This window comes from Vicia villosa, linkage group LG7 (genome assembly GCF_029867415.1).
Source record: "Vicia villosa cultivar HV-30 ecotype Madison, WI linkage group LG7, Vvil1.0, whole genome shotgun sequence".
NCBI classification, from domain to species: Eukaryota; Viridiplantae; Streptophyta; class Magnoliopsida; order Fabales; family Fabaceae; genus Vicia; species Vicia villosa.
The window spans coordinates 107,901,360-107,924,874 of NC_081186.1; the positions used below are offsets into that span (position 1 = coordinate 107,901,360).

The following is a 23,515-nucleotide window of genomic DNA, read 5'->3' on the forward strand; positions in this document are numbered from 1 at the left end:
AGTTTAATTTGTATCAGAGAATTATAATTTAAATCAAATGCACTCAATTTTTAACGTTATGTGGTAAATTATAATATTTTTAGTCATTTAATATTAAAAATTTTATTCCCAAAAAAAAAATATGTATGATTTGTTACATTTGAATATCATATCACTTATATAAAATTATAAGAATGAAAATGTTAATTATTAATAAAATCTCTCACCTCTTGAACAAAACATATTTTTAATTAAAACTCTTTCATTTCTCTCTCCTCCCCTCTTTTGAATCAAACACTTATCCGATTAAAAAAAATTATCACCTTCCCTCCCTTTTTCTCCATTAAAATCCCTCTCATCTCCTCTCTCATTTAAACCAAACTGACTTTAGGTTTAAATATAAGAAATATTTATATTTAAATTGGATTAAAGAAATCAATAAGGATATTTATTAAAAATTAAGTTAGAAAATTGTTAATGATATAATTATAGTCTGAGATTTCAAAACTAAGAATCTATAAAGATTTTTAATTATTGCAATCTTACAAAAGATATTATTTAAAAATAAAAATATTTTTTTTATAAATAAAATAAAATCTCCATAAATGCTTAGTGATTTTGATGTGGTTATATGTTTTTATAAAAGGGAGGATCATCTACTATTTTAGCAACAAGTCTTAATATTCTCTCTTTGTATCTTATTGGCTTTTTTTTCTTCTATCATCTCTTCTTTTGGAAAAAGATCCAATGAGTTCTTCTTCTGGAAACAACACATCAAGAAAACACAACAACACAAGTAAGAAAAACCCTAAAATCAAGAAAGGAGAAAAATCAGACATGTGTCGCATGGCCTTCTCAAAGCACAAACTAGGGCTTTTCAACAAGGTCACAGAGCTATCAATTCTATGCAAAGCAAAAACTGCATTGATCATCACTTCACCAAACAAAAAAATGTATGCATGTGGTTACCCTAATCCTGATGCTGTGATTAGTCACTTCATTGGAAAGGAAAGCCATGTGATCGACAATGAAATAAGGAGGCAAGATGAAGAAACAATTGAAGCCTTGAGTCTTCAGCAAGAAGCACTTTTAGAACAATTGCAAGAAGAGAAGAATAAGTTACAAGAAGCAATAGAGGCAAACAATAATAGTTCTAATTTTCCTAATTGGTGGGATTATTCTATTGATGACATGAGTGTGGAATCCCTTGAGCAATATAAGAGTTCTTTAGAAAATTTGAAACTTAATTTAGTTTCATCTTTGGAAGGGAAATAGAATTAATTCAGTTTTAATTTTCGGTTTGCACTCCATATGCTTATTTGATTTTACTTTGTATTAAGAAAACAAAACATGTCTTCTTCCAATTATATTTAAAGTTTATACACTATGAGTATAATGGTGATTTCAGATTTATCACTGTTAGTTTTATTTATATTTTTAGTTGTTGTTTCTCATTATTAATTCAATCACAAAATCTTTTGTTTTTGTATTATTTAATCAAAAGATAATCTATAGAATTGGTTACAATAAATATTTTGGTATAGGAAAACTTCAATTAAAATGAAACACAAATAAACATTTACAGCGGGACTAAGAGTTTGAACTAATTAACAAATAAACTCAAATGTGTGAGGGTGCGTCGTGTGTGCGGATAAAATAATTTTAAGAAATACTTTTGGATTTAATTTGGGTTTTAATCAATAAATTATTTAAAATATTTTTAACATCCCAAGATAATTAATTACATAATAAAGTTTCAATTAATTTATAAATAATAAAGTTTCAATTACTTTATAAATCGGAGAAATAATGAGAAAATGGGTATTCCATCGCTATAAAGTATGAGAGAGGATAGAGAAAGGAGAGAGGAGAGAAATTGGACAAGAGTTCCGATAAGGAGGAGACGTTAAAAGTGGGATACTAGTGTCAACACGATGAGGAGAGGCAAGGAGGAGGCAGATGGGATATTTCAACGTTCTTCTTCACATAAATTTTGGAGGATCACGATGCAAAGGAGTTGTATCAGGTGTTCAGTGATTTTGGTAACGTGGATTAGGTGATTATTCCACCAAATAAGGGGAGGTAAAAGATATGATTCCGTAAGGTTTTTCGACATAGAGGATGAGGCTTTCATGGCGACAAAACTAGATAACATATTTATTAGTAAACGGAAGTTGCATGTGAACCTCCCGAAACATGCAAGGAGGCTTAATCCAAAATCTTTCACGGCAGGGATAGAGCCTCTGAAGGCTCATCAAAAACAAAGGTATCAACCTGGGAACAACAATGGCAAGGGTGAAGTGCAGGTTAACGGTGGGGGAGGAAGAACATATGCTCAAGTAACAAGACCAAGTAAGCCTAAACCATTGTTTACTCACACGGAGTTTAATAGAGAACTTGCAGACATGGCTAGATTTGAAAAGGCTTATGTGGGAGTAGTGGAGAATCTGGGTATGACCTACAATAGTCAAGATTCTTTTTAATTGGAGGGGTACTCATCGATTAGGGCAAGACCTTTAGGTGCAAATCTGTGTCTGGTAGAGGAGAATGAAGAAGGTGAACTGGAGTATTTGGTGAATGAAGCTAAAGATTGGTTGGGTCAGTGGTTTAGTGAGATTCATGAGTGGATCCCAAGGGATGTGGACAATGAGAGGGTGACATGGTTACGGTGCTATGGTATTCCTTGTCAGGCACAGTGTCCAGAGTTTTTTCAATTTTTTGTGTTGTTGGTCGGCACTTACATGTGTAGTGATGAAGAAACACAAAATGTAAAATTCAATGTAGCCAAAATTTTGGTTAGGACAAAACATAATTTGGTCCTTAACCAAGCTATAAACATTGGTGTTAATGGAGAAACTTACTCTACAAGATGGTAGAAGATTATCAGGGTTCATTAAGAATCGTTATGCCACCAATAAGCGGTTTTAAACAAAGTCGGAGGTGTCTTTCATCTAGTTCTGGCGGTGTTGGGTCAAGTGGGGAGTGCAATGATGTTGCTAGTCCTAGGCCTTTAGAAGAAATGGATGGTCACGACAAAGACTAAGAAAAGGTAGCAGAGTCCTTTCATGCAGGACAAGGTGCAGGAAAAATTGCATTAAATGATCAAGGGTTTCTAGCTGTTACGGAGCCGATACAGACGAATTCGAAGGATGTTTCCCAGAAAAGGCAAAATGGGGGTTCCCAGTGTCTGTTGGTAGTAGGATTCATTAATGAGGTGCAGCAGACCATTAATTAGGAGGCAAGTGTCAAGGAGCCAATGGAAGAGAAAAATGGGAAGGTGACGTGTGAACAAAAAGGAAAAAGAAAAATAGAAATGGTCAGAGAAGTAAAAAAAGTAGCATTTGTAGTGTTGTTTTGAAGGGTAGTCTTTTGTTGGGCCACCGGTTTCAATCAGGCCCAAGAAAATAAAAAAAACTTAAGAAACAAACTCAATTGAAGGTTCATAGGCAAAAGGCCCATTCAATTACTGTTGGGTCCATGAACCCAATTCAGTCCGATTTTATGGAGTCTTCTCATTCCATCGCTTGTGTTTATCCTAAATCAAAGATGACAGAGGGAGGGGTTTCTGTACCAGCTCAGGAAGGTTTGTGAAATTAAAAATAGAAGTGTATATACATAGTTGTGATTCAAAAAATGATCCAGCTGTGCAACAAGGCAATAGAAGATTCATGGAGGAGGAGAAGAGGAAGATTGCGGAGGAATTGTGGAAAATAATCTCTGAATTGCGAGTGGTAGGCAATGAAACTGATGAAGTAACGAAAAAATAGTTCAGATGGCGGCACAAAATCAAGGATTATAATGAATATTGTCTACTATAATATCAAAGGCAGGGGAAATCCTTTGAAGAAAAGAATGATCAAGGGGAGCTTAATGAAGAGGAAAGCAAATTTATGTTTCATACAGAAATCAAAATTTAAAGACACCATAGAAGTGGCTGTGAGAAGTTATTGGGGGAGTTGCAAAGTTGATTGGTCGGTAAAGAATTCTCGAGGGTTTTTAGGGGGGTTGATGATAATGTGAAAAAGGATATCATAAACACAATCTTCAGTTTCAATGGAGATGGTTACTTAGGAATATGTGCAACATTCAAGGGCAATCTTTGCTACTTTGTTAATGTGTATTGATCATGTGTATTGGATCATAAGTGTAGGTTGTGGGGGGAGATTGATATAATTAAGAGGTATTTAGGGGGATGTGAATGGTGCATTGGTGGGGATTTTAACACGGTTAGATTCGCATTTGAACGTATTGGTCGTAGCAGCTTCCAAAGTTCTCAAGACGCAATTGATTTCAACAATTTCATTGGCATTATGGACTTAGTGGACCTTTCAACAGGCCCTATAAATTTTTTATTGGAGTAGAGGGTCTAGTGGGGTTATGAGCAGAATTGACAGGTTTCTCCTACCCAGTGGTTTTGTATATCTTCTATATGCAGTCAGTCAAGAAATATGTGCCAAGTATGTCTCTAATCATAGTCCAGTTTGGCTCAATTGTAACACTTTGAATTGGGTACCAAAGCTGTTTAGGTCTCTAAATGGATGGTTGGAACATCTTGGTCTTGTAGTGTTTGTTGAAAAAGAATGGAAGGCATTAGAGATTGTAGGCACAATTGCTTTTATTGTAAAGGAGAAGTTGAAATTCTTAAAGGCAAACTTAAGAAGGTGGAACGTTGAAGTTTTCGGTTTGATTGATGTATGAGTGTTGGATGCAGTAAAACAAATAAATGTTTGTGATGACAAGTTTGTAACAACTTATGGAGAGGAGGGTGCTTTAGGGTTGTTGAATGTGGATGCTGAAGGAATGGCCATATCAGTAGATAGCGCAGAAGCTTCTCATTCTTTTTGGAATAATCTATAAAGACGCGAGTGCTTATTGAAACAAAAGTCTATAGTAAAATGGTGCAAGGAAGGGAATCTAAATACAAGGTTTTTTCATAACATGGTGAAGGCAAGATTTAGAAGTAATTATATTGGCAGTGTTGAAACATTTTCGGGTAGAGTAAGTGATGTTAAAGGGGTAAAAGAGGAAGTTAAGCGTTTTTCCGATGCCAAGTACAAGGAGTCTCCAATTCGTAGACCAAGGTTGGATGGGGTGCCCTTCATTCAATTATCACAAACTGAAGCTTCATTGTTGGAGTATCCGTTCTCGGTGGCAGAAATTTGGGAGGTAGTGTGGGAGTTCGACGGGAATAAATGTCCGGGACCGGATGGGTACGACTTCAATTTCATTCTCAAATGCTGGAATTCTATGTCAGGTGATATTCTAAGTTTTGTTTCTGATTTTTATGAAAGAGCTAACCTTCCAAAAGTTGTTTTGGCCTCTTTTATTGCACTGCTCCCGGAAGTTGATATTCCCCAGTTGTTATTAGATCATAGACCCATTAGTTTGGTGGGGAGTCTTTACAAAATAATTGCAAAGTTAATAGCCAACAGATTGAGGAAGGTGGTTGGTAGTTAGCCTCTTAAGAAGTTTGAATTGTTTAAAAATATGAAATAAGATTTATTGTAGGATTTGGTATAGGGGAGGAAACACTATGCTTAAGGACATCACAAGGGCACACTGCATTTGTAAATAAACACACAAAAGTGTGCAAAAAGAATGAAAAATGTCAATGAGCATTACAAATAAAGTTCATGTGCCTGAAACTAGAGGAATAATGGATGTCTTTGCCATTCGTAACATGTTGGACTTATTACAAGTGAGATTTCGTCAAGTGAAAAGGTGCAGCATCTAACAAAACTTATCAATAATAATAATAATGCAAGTGGAAGCCTTAAGTTCAAGATGAGCTAAAAGCTAAGAGCAAAATAGTTTATCATCCATTCTAAAATTAAAAAATGAATTCTTGGATCATAGGATAGGATAACAAAACTAGGATCTAGGTTGACTATCTTAACTAAAGAATTTTGGTATGACAAACAACATCAGAAAGCACATGCGTGCGCACACACATACAAACACTAAGAGGACTAATTTATAAAATGATTGAGTTGTGCCAACTTTTGTATGTGGTTCCCTTAGATAGATTATGAGTTGTATATGAATTATGCTTATAGAGTAAGAGATGAAAGGGAGTAAATTTTTTTTCTTTTCTGATATTGTCTGTTGCATCACATGAGGACAGAGAATTATTCAAATTTGGGGGATGTGATAAATCACATTTTCTGAGTTATTATAAATCTTAACACTTGAATTTATCTTTTTAATTCAATTATTTCATAGATTAATTTGTTACATTTTTTCATTTTAAGTAGATTATAAAGAGTACAATAGGTGCTCTATTTGCTTAGTTTTTATGCATTTGTTACTCGTGTAAAGATAACTTCTGATGAGTCCTGGAATGACAGTTACGGAACAACGCTTTAACCTCAATTGAAAGTGAAGGGCTGGATGTAATGGAAGTTACAAAGAGTGGGCGTTCATAATTTTAGGGATTACGTGACAATAATATGCATAATGGAGAGTATTTGAATCAAATAACAAAGAGATAAGAACAATGTTGTCATACCCCAAAATTTGCCCTCATATATTTGCAAATGTCATTTTATTTCGAATAAGTGATGTTGCACAATTGGTAAGTGTCATACCCCAAAATTTTCCTACCATATTTCAAGCTTTGATTCACAAAACAGCTCAAATGGTCAACAGTCGACTAATTTGACCTAAAAGTCAACTGTTGTCAAAATACAGTCAAAATTCTTGATTTTTGGTCAACATCAATATTTTGAAGTAACATTTATCATTTGATCAAGGGTTGATCATGATTCATCAAGGAAAGTTCAGAAATCAACAAGACCTAAAGTTTCTAAATTAGGGTTTTTGACCTAAAAGTCAACTGAACTTTGACCAGCCATAACTTTCACATGGAACATTAGAAATTTTCCATCCAAAGCCTATTTTGAAGGAAATTCAAGTCTCTACAACTTTGATGTTGGGTCTAGGTTCAAGAAATGCTTCTGCATAAGAGATATAAGCCAAAACATTACAGGTCCTTCTAGAAGCTCGCAAAAAGCAGTTTTTTGTCAGGAGCCGTATCATCAAGATAAAATCCTCAAATGGAAAAAAGGTTCCGAAGTGGCATGTAGAGGACATCTTGGGATTTCCAAAAAGTCCTAGAACACTTCCATATGATAAAATTTGAGGGAGTTATGGATTGTACAAGTTGGCCAAAATGTGAGAGGTGCATAAAAGTCAATTTAAGTAATTTGGAGGTTTGTGACTAATGGGCCTATCATCTTGTTTATAAACAGGCCCATGACCTTGAGAAAGCCTTTAAATCAATTATTTCATTTTTTTAAGGGTTTTATTAATATTTATTTGATTTTTTCATTTAAATATTAGATAAAATGCATAAAATATAAAACAATTGGATTAAATCACAAGATTCTTTTAAAGTTCTTTTAGAAACCAAAGATTAGATTTTGGAGGGCAAGAAATCGTGTGGAGTGATTGGTGGCTTGATTGGTGGCTTGATTGGCATGATTGAAAACCAAAATAGAAGTTTGTTATACCTTTTCCAAATCAAATCTTCATCATCTAAATTACAGAGATTGGAATTATAATTCTTGACCTAATCTGATGTTGTATATATACACAACAATTCTAGGCTTGAAAGAGAAGGATTGGCAGCCTCCGTAACCATGTACAAGCTTCAAAAATCGTGAATTCAAGTGCCATAGCAGAAAATTATTAGAGGTTAACTCAAGCAATTCTAAGCATCAATAATGATTCCTCCTCGCCTTCTGGAGCTATTGGAGTCATCATCATCATCTAAAACTTCCAGAATCACGTCCATAATCGTCACGGTTTGCCAATTTACAATTTGAATCGATTTACGTTATTCATGCATCATGAGCGTTATTTGGTTGCATAATCGTGTTTATGTTAAAGTATAGAACGTTCCTGGGCTGGTATTATTGAGCTTTGATGCAGGTTTAACCAGACACCATTGTTAGGGTTTCGGTTGCTCCAAAGAGGGATTGCGATTAGAGGCGATTTCGCGTCAAATTGACAAGTCCAATGGATTCGTGAGGGTCTTTATATTTAGTTTGGCATATTTTTGTGTGTTTATTGACGTGGATTTGCAGGTTGGGGCGATGAGAGCCTTTAGCCACACAAGGAAACCGTGCGTAAAGGTCTGTATTTCCAAAAATCCAAGGTTGAAGATGAAGGGACCTGGGCGCGCGGTTCAGTTTGAATTTCTTTGATTTATTGATTTCATATATTTTATTTGTTAGTCATTATGTGAACAACGAACAAAAAACGGCGCAGTGGTAGAAGAGAAGATCCATATCTTGGTGTGCAAGGGTAGGGGTTCGATCACTGCCTCTTGCGTATAATATTTTTGACTCTTCTTTGATTTCAAATACAAGGCGCGTGGTAAACGAAGGCGTACAGTGCACTCTCTTATCGCTACCATCAGATTAACGCAAAGCCAGATCTAAGGGCCCTGGAGACGGTTCCTCATGACGCTCCCTCAGTGTTCAGCCACGCCGGATCATGAGCGCTGGAGTTTCTCTTACAGATTGGGCCTACTCCAAATTGCTGGACTCATACCATATTTCTTGACTGCACCCCCCAGGCCCAAGTTCTTTTCTCTTTGTTTTCATTTTATTTTATTTGTTGTTTTTTTATCTTTCAAGCTAACCTTTTCAATTAACCAATTAATTAGTATAAATTTAGGATTAGACTTTTTAGACCACCAATGATTTCATTGATTTAATTTAATCATAAAAGTTAATTAATTAATTAGGTTAATATAAATTTCCAATTAGTTAATTTTAATTAGTCAATTTTAATAATTAGGGTTAAAATTATAATAGTTAGGTTAATTTAATTAGATTTTGTAACTTTAACTTAGTGCAGTTAGGCTAAGTAATTAGTTACCCCGTTAGGTTTTTGACTTTGTAGGTTTATTTTACCCATTAGGTATTTTACTCTTAGGGTTTTTAACCACCACTGTATTTTTAGGTTAATCATTAAGATTTAAGATTTATCACCATAAAAACCTCTAACCCTGATTTTTTTCCTAACTATATTTTATTCGCGACTTTCTCTTCTCATCTTATATTCTATGATTGTCGTATGCTTGTTCCCAGCCTTTGAGTAAAACTTGTTTATTTATTTAAATTCTGCCTTTTAAATTCTAGAAAATATGTATAGGTCGCAATAAGTTTTCTTGTAATAGTAATTAGGGTTTATATTCCTGCCTTTAGTTTCTGCATTTTATTTCTGCCTTTCCCCCGGTTTTTGGTTTGTAATTCCCCTCCCCGAAGCCTTGTAATAGCATGGGACTTTTAATTTCTGCCTTTAATTTTGCATATATTAACTGCGTGGTTAGTAATCTAGGGAGTGACAAGCCTGCTAATGAATTTAGTTTGTCTAAATTATAAGATAAAATATTCGAACTGAATCACTTGATTGTGCCACACACACACCATTGGGGTAACCTCTCTTGTTGCCTTGTGGCCTGTTGCCTTTTTATTATGATTCTAAAATAGTCAAGTCCCTCGATTCCGAGGATACTTAAGCAAAACAAATGTTACTCTCAATTCATCATCATAAGATCATAGTCCCTTTGAAGTTGCCTTAACAATAAATGATCTTGTCCCTCGAAGTTGCCTCGGTAAATGATGATTGTCCCAATTTCTAGGGTATCCTCGCCTGGTGCCTAAAAAAGATTAATGACTATTATATCCCTCCCTAAAGACTACCTACCTCTATATGGTAGGGACAGTTTTATGGCAAACGATAATTTCTCGATGACCCTTTACATCCAATGAAAGGACTTCCTACCCTCCTATGGTATGGATAGCCCTTTCAAACTGAAAAGCTAAAAGAACAATTTTTCTAACTTAGGGTAGGTGCTCCTGATTGCTTACTATTTTCAAATTTAAAACTCTTTTTCCCACTCATTTTCAAATACTTTCAAAAACAAGGCTAAGCTTATTTACAAGCTAAAGTCCTTAATAAAGTTTTTCAATTCACACACGACACTTTTCAAACAAACAAGTGAGCTAAGCAATTAAGAGCCCATGGATAACCATGGATACAAAGGGTGCTTACACCTTCCCTTTGCATAACCTACCCCCCAAACTCAAAATATTTTTAAAAGGTCTTTTCCTGTTCTTTTAGCCTTTCTATAAATTGGATAAAATAAAAGTCGGTGGCAACTCTTGCTATCCGCATATTTCAAAAAGTCAGTTCTCCCACCGTATTACAAATGCGCTAGAGGATAAAACACCGCACCGTAGTACACCCACTATAGCGACTAACTTGTCTACAGTTTTTAAAGGACGGGTGCAAGACACCACCGTTTGAATACCCGCGCCACAAGACACTGTGTCTCCTACATGTTGAGTGTACATGGCTCTGCAATGGTACAAAAGGAAGAAATTGAGGGAAAATTGTTGATTCCTTTAGGCCAAAATTCACAATTATTCAAAAGCCTGTGATCTAAGACAACATAAAACTCTATATGCAGGTGACTATAAAAGGATCTCTTGGAGGAAAGGCAAATGGGTTCAGCAATTCATAAAGACAAACACTTAGTGAAAGTTGGTGAATAAAATGAGTTGAACAAAGTGGTGAACTGTTTCTTCTTATTATCTTAAGTGTATGCTACCAGTATCTAGCGTGACATAACCCGCTTCTTGTTAATTGAGGGTTGCAAGAAGACGAAGAAGCTACTATTAGATTTCCATTTATTTCATTATATGCTTAAGAATGTTTAGCTTAGATCCAATATTGATGTATGTAATAAGCTCTTCATGAGTTAAACCTTTTTATGTTGAGTAATGTGAAGTTAATATAAAACAGTCGTTTGTGTTAAGTGATGTGTTGTTATTGCTTAATTTTATTATGTGTTAAACGGTCATAAATCTGCTTGCATTGATCCTAGGTCTTAATCTGTTGTCATCTTGGGGGATTCTTGTGATCAACTTAGGAAAAAAATACAAGCTTATTGTTGTGAGAGATCTAACAACAAGTGGATTTCATGATAAAATTGATTGAAAATGGTGTAATATAAATATTCACTAGATTGGCTACTTTAGATATAAAGAGCTACAATCATAAAGGAAATTCATAATAACAGACGACATGTATTAAAGTTACAAGCGAGACTTAGAGATTTGTCCCCTTACTTTACTATATATATTTCGGATGCTGTAAAGATACATCTCAAGATCATTTTTGACCTCTTCTGGAATGATATAACACATTATGTACACACAATGGGTAGGTTATATTAACGGATCATTGCCCAATACGCTCTTCATTACTGATTTCATTCTACTCTTATTAAATTGTTTTTGCAATAGTTTAGTCCAATACTGGACCTGTGACAACCATCAACTATTATTATTTTTGCTCATTCTCAATTACAAAAGATAGCTTTACAAAATCAATCTAAGTTATTTTCCACTCCCCCGTGGGGTTCGAAATCCTTCCTATTCTATCACTTGCTACTTCAAAATACATGTATACTTGCATGTGACATCTCACATTTTCAAGCAACACTCTCCATTCAGAAAAGTTGTCTTTACATTAATTTGGTGAAGTTCCAAATTAAAGTGTGCAACCAAAGCCATAATAACTCGAAAGACATATTTGGGAGAGATATATGCAAAAGTCTCATTGAAATAAATCCCTTCTCTTTTACTATATAGCCCATTGCCACTAGTCTGGCTTTGTATCTACCAATCTTACCATTTGGATCACGGTTAGTTTTGAAAATTCATTTGCATCCAATAGCCTTACAACCAACTGACAACTCTGTGAATTCCCAAACACCACTATGAGACAAAGAATTTAATGCATCATGCATAATATTCGACCAATCATAAGCACGAGAACAGGAAATTTTTCATTAAAAGTAGTAGGATCATCATCATCACGAATATTAAACTAATGCTCTTGAAGATACACAACAAAGTCACTTGATATTGAAGGCTTGCGAGCTCTCTGAGATCGTCCCAATTGAACTACTTCAACAATGTTATTTGATTCAGCAACACCAATAAGCTCTAGAGTATCAATATGTCCACGTTCATCCGTGTGAGGTGCCATAACTTGATCATTATTTTGAATGGCTAAAATCACAACCTCATTAGGGAAATAAACAAATGGTATAAGGAATAAAGTACAATTTTTTCAAGAGTAACTAGTCGTGGCGTAAAGACTTCACTATTTAAATCATCATCAAAGAAAATCGTTCAACCAAATTCAATGACTCGCGTAGAATGATAAGCACGATAAAATATGCAACTTCTGATGAAGAAACCACTAATAGTCATTTCAAGTTTCTTCTGTTGAAGGTTATAATGTTTCACTTCAATCTTACAACCCTAAACATGAAAATGTCTCAAACTTGACTTTCCATCGGTTAAAAATTTATAAAGAGTCGTCAACACTAATTTACTAGGTACTTGATTAAGAATGTGAACAAACAGTCTTCAAAAAATCACCCAAATTGTCAATAATTATTATTTTAAACATAATTAAAATAAAAAATATAATTTAATATTAATTGAGAGTGTAAACTTTTACATTAATGACTAAAACATAAGATTTTTTTTTTTGAACAACATTAACTTCACTATTAATGCATACCAATTAATCCTTTAAATATACTAGTATATCATAAAAAGTTGTATCTAAATCACACAACTTTACTCTTAATTTCAAATTCACAAAAGATTGTTACTACTATTATTTATTTTTCCAAAAAGAATCAAAACGACGTCGTTTAGTTTTAAGAAGAAGAACAACATGAAAGAAAAAAACGTGAATCCGCATCGCTTTCCGAATCCTCTTGTTCATCTTTGTTCAATCTTCATTCTCAAATCCAATCCACAAATCGCGTTAGGGTTTCCACTTTCCCACACTTCAACTTCTCGTTTCATCACAAACTCACCTCTTCCCCTTCAATCAACAACTCACCAAACCCAACGATGCAACGCAACTTCACAATTCCTCCGTAATTTCGCCGTAACGGTGTTTTCCTCGTCGGAGAATACTTCCGAACTTCACCTCATCGGTTCGTGTAATTTGATTCGTATTCAGAAGCTTATTTCGTTATCACTTCAGTTTTTTCTCACTCTCTTTGTTGTTGTTGTTGCTTTGGTTTTAGCTTGAACGATGTTGCAGTTTCATTCTCAAGGAGCTTCTAAACAGACTTGTACTGTTCTTGCTGTTACTTCTGATACACGTTCTGTTGAGCAGAAGCTTCCACTGAATCATAGAAAGTATCCTTTCCCTGAGTTGGTTTCTTCGGGGCGTCTTGAGGTATATAAATAAATTTCACATGAAGTATTGCAATGTAGGTTTAGAAGTTTCTGTTATGTGTTACTAATTCTGTTTGAATTTAATTATGATGTGATTTTTTTTTTACTATTTTTGTTTTTTTTAATGAAGGTGCAAACTCTATGCAATCCGGAAAAGGAACAATTTCGTAAAGTTCTTGAATCGTGTCAGCCGAGTTTTGTTTACTTACAAGGAGAGAAGTTAGTGAACGAGGAAGTTGGTCTATTGGTTTGGCAAGGTGTGGAATTATCCACTCCTGAAGATGTATCAGAGCTCTTTGGTACCACATTGCCGACAGTTGTATGTAACCTGAATTTTAATATGGCGCCTTTGTTTTTTATTTGTAAGATAAGGGTGCTAGGTTAGGCGTAAAGAGATTAGTGAAGAAACATATTTGAGAGTTTATAAATGTGTTACTTTTTAAGGTGTTAATTTCTGGTGGGTAGTACTTACTATTATTGATCGTGGGAGAAAGATGGTAAACTGTTAAAATTATAAATTGTGAAGAATGTTAGAGACCACGGTCTTATTATTGTGTTACTTTCTAAGTTGTTAATTTTAGGTGGGTAGTGCTTACTATTATTGATCGTGGGAGAAAGATGGTAAACTGTTAATTAAAAACTGTGAAGAATGTTAGAGACCATGGTCTATGTGAAGTCAGATCACTTGTGTTTCATATAATTTTGTAGTCATGTCAATATTAAATATTGAACTAATCAATAGATTCAATACTATTCACGCCCAAATGGCAAAAGTGTTGCTGGGCTAATGATTATGAGACGATAAATTTAGAAATAATAGAACATGCATAGATTTTGTGACATATCACCCATTGCTCAATTTTTTTACTTATAATATAAGGCTTTCCTAATCTCTGCATTTTTATGTTTGTATGATCTCTTTTGATGTTAAATTAAGTAATTAAACTTAACCAATTAAGAATTTTCCCTGCCTCAGTTCATATTGTGGGTTTGGTATTTTATTTGATGTAATTTGCAAAATCTCTTCAGGTTTATTTAGAAATCCCCAATGGAGAAAGTTTTGCAGAGGCCCTTCATCTTAAGGTACATTTGTCTAAGCTGAGAAAACTTAGATATCAAATATAGACAGACTATCATTATTGATACTTGGTTGTGATTGATGATAAAGCGAAGTATTACGCTCACAAGAATACCGTGAATTCTGGTAATGCTATAGGGAATATTGGCTGATTCAGGTTGTTTGACTATACAGGGAATCCCATATGTTGTATTTTGGAAGAATGCTTTTTCTCGATATGCTGCCTGCCATTTTCGTCAAGCATTTTTTTCAGTGGTGCAGAGGTATGACATCATTTATTGGATTGATTGCAACTTGCATGAACATGATGCTTTGACTATATACAATGGCTTTTTATGTCCTAAATTTAACACTGTTGTACGGATACAACTTACTAGTCATTTTTTATGTGTGATTTATGGTTACATATACTTGATGATACATCCATGGGTCCTTACGAGAGGAATAATTTCTTGCAAAATTTGTGTATCTGTATAGTTTACATGTCATGGTAGTCAATCTATGATTATTTAACTCATTTTTGTTTTGAATCATGAATGGCCAGAACTTCCAAGTTCAGTATAACTTTTTCTTTTTGCTTTGTAGGAAAAACTGAAGAAATCAAAGTAGTTCGATTTCTTAAGGATTTTGAAATATTACTTAATATTTAATGCTGTTTTCAAATTTATTGCAGTTCATGTACACATACATGGGATGCTTTCCACCTTGCACATGCTTCTTTCAAACTTTACTGTGTTCAAAATAACCAAGTACTTCCTACTGATAGCGATGATGCTGATAGTGATATGGGGCCACACCTTCTTGGTGACTGTCTCAAAATCAATGTTGACCCTCCAGAGATGGGTGAAGAAGAAGAAGAAGACGATGACGATGATGAAGAAAGTTCCTCCGGCAGTCTTCCTTCTATACAGATTCATGATGATGAAATGAACTTGAGATTTCTTATCTGTGGTGCACCTTCCACTGTTGTAAGCTTCTTTGGAATTCTACTTCCTTTTTTTGGTGCTAAAATCACACTTATGCATGCTTAATGGTTTGCATAAAGTAATATCCATAGAACTGTCACACATCGACACATCCACAAATGCATGTTGAAAATATATTTTTCTCAATGTTTTCCAATTATAAATATGTTCGTTTCTTTTCAGGATGAGTCATTGCTGAGATGTTTGGAGGATGGACTAAGAACTCTTTTAACTATTGAAGTATGTTGAGTGTATCATTTGATCAAATTTACCTTATTACGATAAAATTTCATTTTCCCTAAAATGTTTACTATGAACATATGCCGGGATTTCCATGAAAGCAATACACATAAACTGATAAAAGACCACTTGTTGTTGAGTGGCTTTTTACCACTTTCCTGTCTGAGAGCTTTTTGTAGTAATTTTTCATTCCTTCAAAATGATATTTCATGTGGTTTTCGCAATTTTCTTATCTTTTCAGATACGCGGTTGCAAGCTCCATGGCAAGTATAGGTATGTTGATAAGACTTTCATATGACTAGTAGTCTAGTACTTATACATTTGACAACTCACCTCACACTTCTCTTCAAATTATTGTGTTCATTTACTTTTCATTAAGACTTCATTAGAAATATGAATATGGATTGCAACATTGTAATATATGCCTTTATGGTGTTGTATAGCGCCCCTCCACCGCCTCTTCAGGCAGCTTCTTTTTCACGTGGAGTTGTGACCATGCGATGTGATATATCAACCTGCAGTTCTGCACATATCTCACTTCTAGTATCTGGCAGTGCACAAGCCTGTTTTAATGATCAGGTACCCTCCAAGTGTCTGCACTATGTTTTTATTGCTGAAATAGTAACTGCAAATAAAAAGTAATTGCCTGACAGAATGAACATACACATTCAGTTTTGGTTTCTAGTTTTTGGTTTGAATGACAAATTGTTAATAGTTAATTGTTAGTATATATTTTACACCCTTGCTAGGTCTAAAAATTGCCTCCCAAATGTGTTGTGACATTAACCCATACTAGCGTTCTCACGAGCATGATTGTCCTCTTTTTTAGTACGCATGCACTCACGTGAAAATATAAATGGTATTTTTTATTTAATTTCAATTCTAATTTAAATTATTTCTGTGATGAAACATCATTCTAATTTTGATTCATATATAGTAAAATTTATTTAAAATAAGTTTATTAATTGTGGTACAAAATTAATATAGTCATATCATCATATGTAATAGATATCTATAACAATAATAAAGTTCAAGCTCTACAAAAATACATAATTTAAAATATGCAATGTCTGAAAATAAACATAAGGGAAATGCTTAGGGCACATGTTAAAAAACTCATAAATGGAAATTGTGCATTGATTTTATTAAAAAAGTATAGTCAAATTTATTTTTATTTAGTTTTTCAAAGACATTTTCCATTTATGACATTTTTAACACGTGCCCATAAATGGAAAATTTGTCTTGAAAATAACAATTAAAATAAAATTAACTATAATTTTTTAATAAAATCAATGCACAATTTCTAAAATAAAGTTTCTACATATATAAAATTTCCATTTATGGATTTCTTTACATGTGCCCTTAGAACACAAATTAGCATAAAATAAATATGTTGTGTTTAAAGTTGTCATTAAAAATACATTGTTCAACCTTCACATTTTTAAGCAATGTGAGACTTCTAATTAAGGGTGTGATAATCAATTTATGATTATCAAAAGAGAGTATATTCTCTTAAGTATCAATAAACGGTTGATGCACAAAAAATTCTGAATAAAACAATGAAACATTATGTATTATAATTGCAATGTTACATTATATCCATTTTCTTATTTTAAACTGTGCGTGTAGAGTTCGAACTAAGATTATTTTATAGATGATTATTCCTTAACAATATATAAATAAAATTGTGAATAAAACAATGAAACATCATGTGTCCAAAGTAGCATAGTCTCTTTTTATTTTTTCCTCTCTCAGATTTCTCTTATAGAATCTATGTCACACACACACACACACACACCCTCCTGTTTATGAAGTGGTCTCCATTACATGCCAATATGAGATGCAAAATCAATATGTCAGATTACATACGGATACATATCACAAATTTTATTTAACAAATAATTTAAATTAAAAATAGAATTAAGCAAGAATTTTTATAATTTCATGCGTGTGCGCGGTAAAAAATGGACAGACCTGTCTAATAGAAAAAAAGAAATGATTTAGAAATATTTCCATAAAAATTAGTAAAGGTAGTTAGTTCTTTGAACCGTCTTTGCATTGTTAATAACAAGTGTTTTAATTAATAAACAACAACAAAAAACTTAGAATTATAAAATATGAGAATGTCTTGCAATCCTTTGTTTACCCAACATAATTAACCTTTATTGAGGCACATATTACTTTGAACTAAAGAATACAACTAACAACGGAAAGGAGAAAAACCCCTAATTTTGATTCTTCTTTGATGCTACCCATTTTCCTACAAAACAAAAACACCCCTTACTTTTCACCCCTTTCCAAAATTCACCCAAATTAGAGGCCATACAAGAAAAGATGAAGAACCAGGGAGTTTGGATAGTCTTACAATCAAATCCAAAACCCTAACTAACCAATGGCCCATTGAAAGTGGTGGCATTGGCGGATGTGTGATAGTGAAAACTCGATTTTGATGGTGATGATCTCCTGATAAACCCAGATTTGACAGTAAGTTTGTGTCGTCTAATGGGTTCATAAACAAGAGTGGGGCAGCACGAGTTTGTTGGTGGCGAGAAGGGAAAAACTAAAAGAGGAGTAATTAGGTTGTGTCGTGCTTGACGGTGATGAAAGGAGAACAAGAGAAGAAAGTGGGATGTATCTCAAATGGAACAAAAATATGAAGAGACATATGAGGCGGGTGATGTGCTGATTATGCAGAGAGAAGTTGGATAGGTGAAAATCAGAGAATGAAGATGAACATAATTTCTAGTGTTCTAATATTTTCAATTGTTGCTTTTTAATTGTTTTTAAACATTTAATTATTCTCTATTTATAAATTGAATATGACATTATTGCTCACTATTTGTTTTTTAAACATTTTAATATATAAATTATATTATTAATTTTAACAATAATAACTTTGAAAACATTTTTTTCCAAGTCGTTAATACTAGCTAGGCCCCACATCATAAAAAATGGAGGGGATAAAAGAATCTCAAATTGCTTAATATGGGAACAAAAGACTGATTTTAAAAATAGGGGACTTAAAGTTCATTATTTTGCCAAAACAGGGGGCCAATCTATAAGCCTATAGATTATAAATCTAAGCATTGAATTATTATTATTTTTTTCTTGAAATATGTTTTATAACAATTTTGTCTTCAGAATTTAAGCTAAAATTTTGTGTGGAAAGAAACAGTCCTTTGACCAATTTTCCATTAAGTTAAATATTAAATCAATTGTGTAATATACGCACTGTGCAAGAAAATATTGTTGAAAATTTTGGATTCTTATTCTTTGTCCAATTGTTTTTACTTTTGTCTTTGTAGCTCTTGGAGAATCATATAAAAAATGAGATAATTGAGAAGAGTCAAATAGTTCACGCACAACTCAACAACGAAGTAAACAAACATATTATCTCCGAACCTCGCAGATCTGCTTCAATAGCTTGTGGAGCAACTATATTTGAAATTACCATGAGGCTTCCTCAATGGGCTTTGCAGGTTTTAAGAATTCTCAGTCTTATTGACATTCTTTATTGCATTATTATCTGTATTAATTGTAACACACAAAAAAAGAGTATTATCTGTATTTATGTTGTTTAATAAAATAAAATTGTGAGTTCTGAATGTGTCATCCCTTCTTGCTAGTTTCTTATTGGGAGATTCATCAATATTCGAGTCATATATGCTTTACCTGATTTATTTATTTTGAATTTTTCCAAATAGTTTTATTATAAAAATTAAAAACAGAATTCATGTAGTTGTGTTTGTGATAGGACACCATGGCCCAATGGATTTGATGGCTTAATCATTGGGGCCAAGTCACCCACCTCATGCTCACACACTTAAAGCTTCTAGAACACTTGCAGCTTTTAAAAGTTGAATTTTCATCGAAGACACCTCCATTTCTCTTTTTCTAAAAATATTTTAGCAAAGTTTATCAGGACAATTAGTGCTGATAAATGATAAGGATTTAAAATGTTGAGGCAAGGATTTCTTGGATTGAGATAACGGAAAGAGAGTTTCATAATCTAAGAGGTAGTCTCTAGTGTTGGGTGGGTTACTCGAGGTTAGATATATCCTTTCATCCAACTTGGCTGCTCATAATGCTTTGACTTCAAAGTATGCAACAGGACTGATTAGATTGTCGTTTTAAATGAAACTACTAGTTACTCATTAGGAAAGGTTGAGGTAGTAAACCAGTAGCTCTATTCCCCTATTTCCTACAGGGAACATGGGTCTGCTTTCAGTAGTAGAGCAGTGAAAGTGCTCGATCTGTTTTCAAATTAGATGATCTACATTCCTACGGCAGATAATGAAGTGGAAACAGGATGTTGCAAAGGTTTTCTTGCCTATAAATACCTGTGTGTGGAGTATAGCATCTAAAGTGTTGTATCTTATAAGAATAAGAATTGGAATTCTATGTCTAAACATATTTACTTGTGATTCGAATTCTTAATTAAACATCTTGTTACTCTCTTCAGATTTTGCGACAGCTAGCACCTGATGTTTCTTATCGAAGTTTAGTTGCACTTGGCATTGCTAGTATTCAAGGGTTGCCTGTTGCTTCTTTTGAGAAAGATGATGCGGAGCGCTTACTTTTCTTCTATCAAAGCTCTGAGAAAGATGAATGTGCAAATGGAAATATAGTTTTCAGCAGCCCCCCCATTTGGTTGAAACCTCCCCTTCCTACAAGAAAGAGATGCGAATTAAGCCAAGGGGCTAGCCATGACATACACGATGGGGTCTTTGCAGGGCAGGGTGCTGTTAATAAAGTAGATGGAGAGGAAAAGGATAGAAAAATGGTGAATGGGATTAGTACACCATTAACTCCAGCTAGGCAGAGATTAAAAGTATCTGCTATGAGGCCAATTCCTCATGTTCGTCGCCATAGAATGACACCTTTTTGTGGACCTTCTGAGATAGATAGTTTCGGTGGTGCCCATGTTGAAGCTAATGTGCCACTTATTCCTATGAAGCGCAGTAGTGTTGGAACATCATCCACGGCCCATAGAAAATCATTTTCAAGCTCAGCTCATTCTAAGCAGGTTATTTCATTGAATCCATTACCATTGAAGAAACACGGTTGTAGCAGAGGCCCAGTACAGACTTGCTCTGAGGTGAGTTTACCTTTGTCAGTTGTTTGTAATATCACTTTCGGTATGCCTAGTATGATACTGTAACCTCCAAAGTTTAAATTGTGCTGAAACTTTGATGCAGTACATCCAACAAGAATATACTCTTAAACTTTAAAAAGTTGAACATTTTATGTAGGATGAATTTATTAAAGATGTCATGGAGTTTCTGATTCTCCGAGGGCATAGCCGACTGATTCCACAAGGAGGGCTTTCCGAGTTCCCTGACGCCATTCTGAATGGAAAGCGCCTTGATCTCTACAACCTATATAAAGAGGTGAGTTAGTGAAACTGTATTCTTTAAGAATTATTATGGATGAGTTTTTATGTAGATTTTATTTCTAAATTTGTTGGTTTTCTTAGGTGGTCACAAGGGGAGGATTTCATGTTGGCAATGGCATCAACTGGAAGGGGCAAATATTTTCAAAGATGGGAAATTACACATCAACCAATAGAATGACGGTACGTTTTACTTTTATGATTTTGTTATTTTGACTTTGGAATTTCACTTTGAAACTTTTACATTGATAAGATACAGGCTTTCCGAAGTCTTTAACAATTCTTCAAACTTCCCAATAAATAAATAGTTTAAACATGATTTTCTCGGCAAAAACAATTCATACTGCTTGAATTGCTTTTGCAACCTGTGATCTGTGATGGTTTCTTTCCATAATCTGTAATGGCTTTATGTTATCTGCAATGATTTTCTCTTCTTCTGTCCAAGGGTCTGATGATTCTCGAACTTCTTCACAAATTCCAAGAACCAGATATAGTGGTTAAGTTGGTTTAGAACAGATTTATAATTGTTTCACTAAAACCGAACTGTTTAAGTACATTTGTTATAAGATACTTCAATCATATTTATGAACTAAACCATATTGATTTAGGTTTGGTTTTTAGATTAGACCTGGCCATGCTGATCCTTAACATGAATCCTACCAACTAAGGTTTTCATAATCGAATTCAATCCAATGCCAACCGTAAACACCTAATTGAATATGGAAATAGACAAAGATATATAAATTCATTATATTTCGCAAACCCTCTCTCTTCCAAATTGCTTGCACTTATCACAACTTTCATCAGAAACTTAATTAGACAATTTTCTTGTTTTATTTATTCCCCGTGCTTTGAGCAAAAAAGTATGCAAATTGTTGGCTTTTTTGGTTTAGACATTGAGAAAAATTGGCGTTAATTACAAATAATCAAATCATGTGCTGTGTTGGCATGGGTTGCCTTCGTCACAGTCGTATATTCTTAGATACCACCATTAGGTACACAGCAGTAAAATTATTTTGATAAATATTTATAATAGTTAAAATCACAACAAAAAAAAGGTTCACAAACTAATTCAGGTTTTATGTAATAACTTGATGTTTGTTTATCATGTCAAATTAACTAGCTGCTAAGCTTTTTTTCCATGTTGTCCTGTGCAGGGAGTTGGAAATACACTCAAAAGACATTATGAAACCTACCTTTTAGAATATGAATTAGCACACGATGATGTGGATGGAGAATGCTGCTTGTTGTGTCACAGGTTTGTACTAATTTATAAGTCAATGAAGCTATGCAATTGGTTTAAGCATAATTTTAAAACTGTTGAGAAGTTGTAATTTATCATTCAATTCATGATATGATTAGCAACCAATAGAGGCATGGTATTAATGTATGTTCAAGTAGCAGCAGCTAATCTAATTTTTTGTAAATGTTTTCCTTACAATCTTTACTGTTCAACAGTAGTGCTGCTGGGGATTGGGTGAATTGTGGCATATGTGGTGAGTGGGCTCATTTCGGCTGTGACAGAAGGCAGGGTCTTGGCGCATTTAAGGTATTGCATTTGCATCATTACTTACAATTATACAAGAGTATTGGTTTTATCCAATGCAAAACACTTCAATGTATCAAGTTTTCATTTTTTTGTTCTTTCACAACTTCTGTAGGATTATGCAAAAACAGATGGGTTGGAATATATATGTCCTCATTGTAGTATTACAAATTTCAAGAAGAAACAACATGTTGCTAATGGATATTCGCAAGGGTCAATGTCATCAAGACCCCTTTGATATAGTTTCCTCCACCCCTTTTGGAGTAGTGGCCAGCTAGTTTGTCCCTTTGTTGATTGATATGTATTCTCTGTTTTAGATAGATTAATTAGTGAAATATATAGGATAAAAAAGAAGAGAGAATTAGGTTTGATTCACACGTGTCATTAGAAGTAGGCTTTTTTCTTCCCCTTCAACCTCTGTTCTTTGATTAAGGGGGACAAATATCCTAATTGAGATTATGGAACTCCTTACCAATTTGGACTATGATCAAGCTCTCCATTACCAGCAGTGAATTGAAGTTTACTTTCTTCCCACTGTCCTACTGTATCGAAAGGTAAATGTATAGTATTAGGCACTGAGTATGTTTATATGATTTAATCTAATAGATCATTTTTAAGTCTTTCTATTTCATGCAGACATTTTTGCATACTCATTCATTGTTTAGCATAATACTGGAGAATATATAGAATAACTTAAATGGTGATCATGTTGAAATGTTTGTAGTTCAACGATATTAACACCTAATCATATATAAAATAAATTAAAAAAATAGTTCAGAGATTTCATTATAATATTTTTTGTATTTTATATATAGGAATCAGGTGAGTGATTAAGGGGAATCTAATTATTAATTATATTAGATCCCATAAGAGGGAACTAAATTCTTGAACTAATGTAAAAGAAAGATCTAATTATAAATTATATTAGTTCAAGAATTTAGTTAAAACCTTTAAGTTTAAGAATCTATTTAAAAATTCACAAATAAGAAATTTTTTTACATGAAAAAGAGAATTAAATATTTTTTATAG

General features: G+C 33.7%; 2 protein-coding genes across 2 annotated transcripts; both read left to right on the forward strand.

Annotated features, from left to right (window-relative positions):
- The first annotated feature begins 726 nt into the window (after positions 1–726).
- LOC131620649 (agamous-like MADS-box protein AGL62) lies at positions 727–1,254 on the forward strand. Its single transcript, XM_058891782.1, has one exon. The coding sequence runs from the start codon at positions 727–729 to the stop codon at positions 1,252–1,254; it is 528 nt and encodes a 175-aa protein (XP_058747765.1).
- Positions 1,255–12,720: 11,466 nt separating this feature from the next.
- Positions 12,721–23,103, forward strand: LOC131616466 (AT-rich interactive domain-containing protein 4-like). Its single transcript, XM_058887800.1, has 16 exons — positions 12,721–13,018; positions 13,112–13,266; positions 13,396–13,584; positions 14,295–14,348; positions 14,518–14,606; positions 15,017–15,311; positions 15,492–15,548; positions 15,790–15,821; positions 15,992–16,127; positions 18,854–19,027; positions 20,011–20,646; positions 20,801–20,938; positions 21,025–21,123; positions 22,098–22,198; positions 22,399–22,489; positions 22,602–23,103. The coding sequence occupies exons 2-16, from the start codon at positions 13,120–13,122 to the stop codon at positions 22,722–22,724; spliced, it is 2,361 nt and encodes a 786-aa protein (XP_058743783.1). The 5' UTR covers positions 12,721–13,018; positions 13,112–13,119; the 3' UTR covers positions 22,725–23,103.
- The last annotated feature ends 412 nt before the right edge of the window (positions 23,104–23,515 follow it).

Excerpts from the sequence above, each read along its gene's own strand:
- LOC131620649 (XM_058891782.1), top strand. The coding sequence starts at position 727 with ATGAGTTCTTCTTCTGGAAACAACACATCAAGAAAACACAACAACACA.
- LOC131616466 (XM_058887800.1), top strand. The coding sequence starts at position 13,120 with ATGTTGCAGTTTCATTCTCAAGGAGCTTCTAAACAGACTTGTACTGTT. Across the intron at positions 13,267-13,395 it reads TTTCTTCGGGGCGTCTTGAG|GTGCAAACTCTATGCAATCC; the intron begins GTATATAAATAA and ends TTTTTAATGAAG. Across the intron at positions 14,349-14,517 it reads CAGAGGCCCTTCATCTTAAG|GGAATCCCATATGTTGTATT; the intron begins GTACATTTGTCT and ends TTGACTATACAG.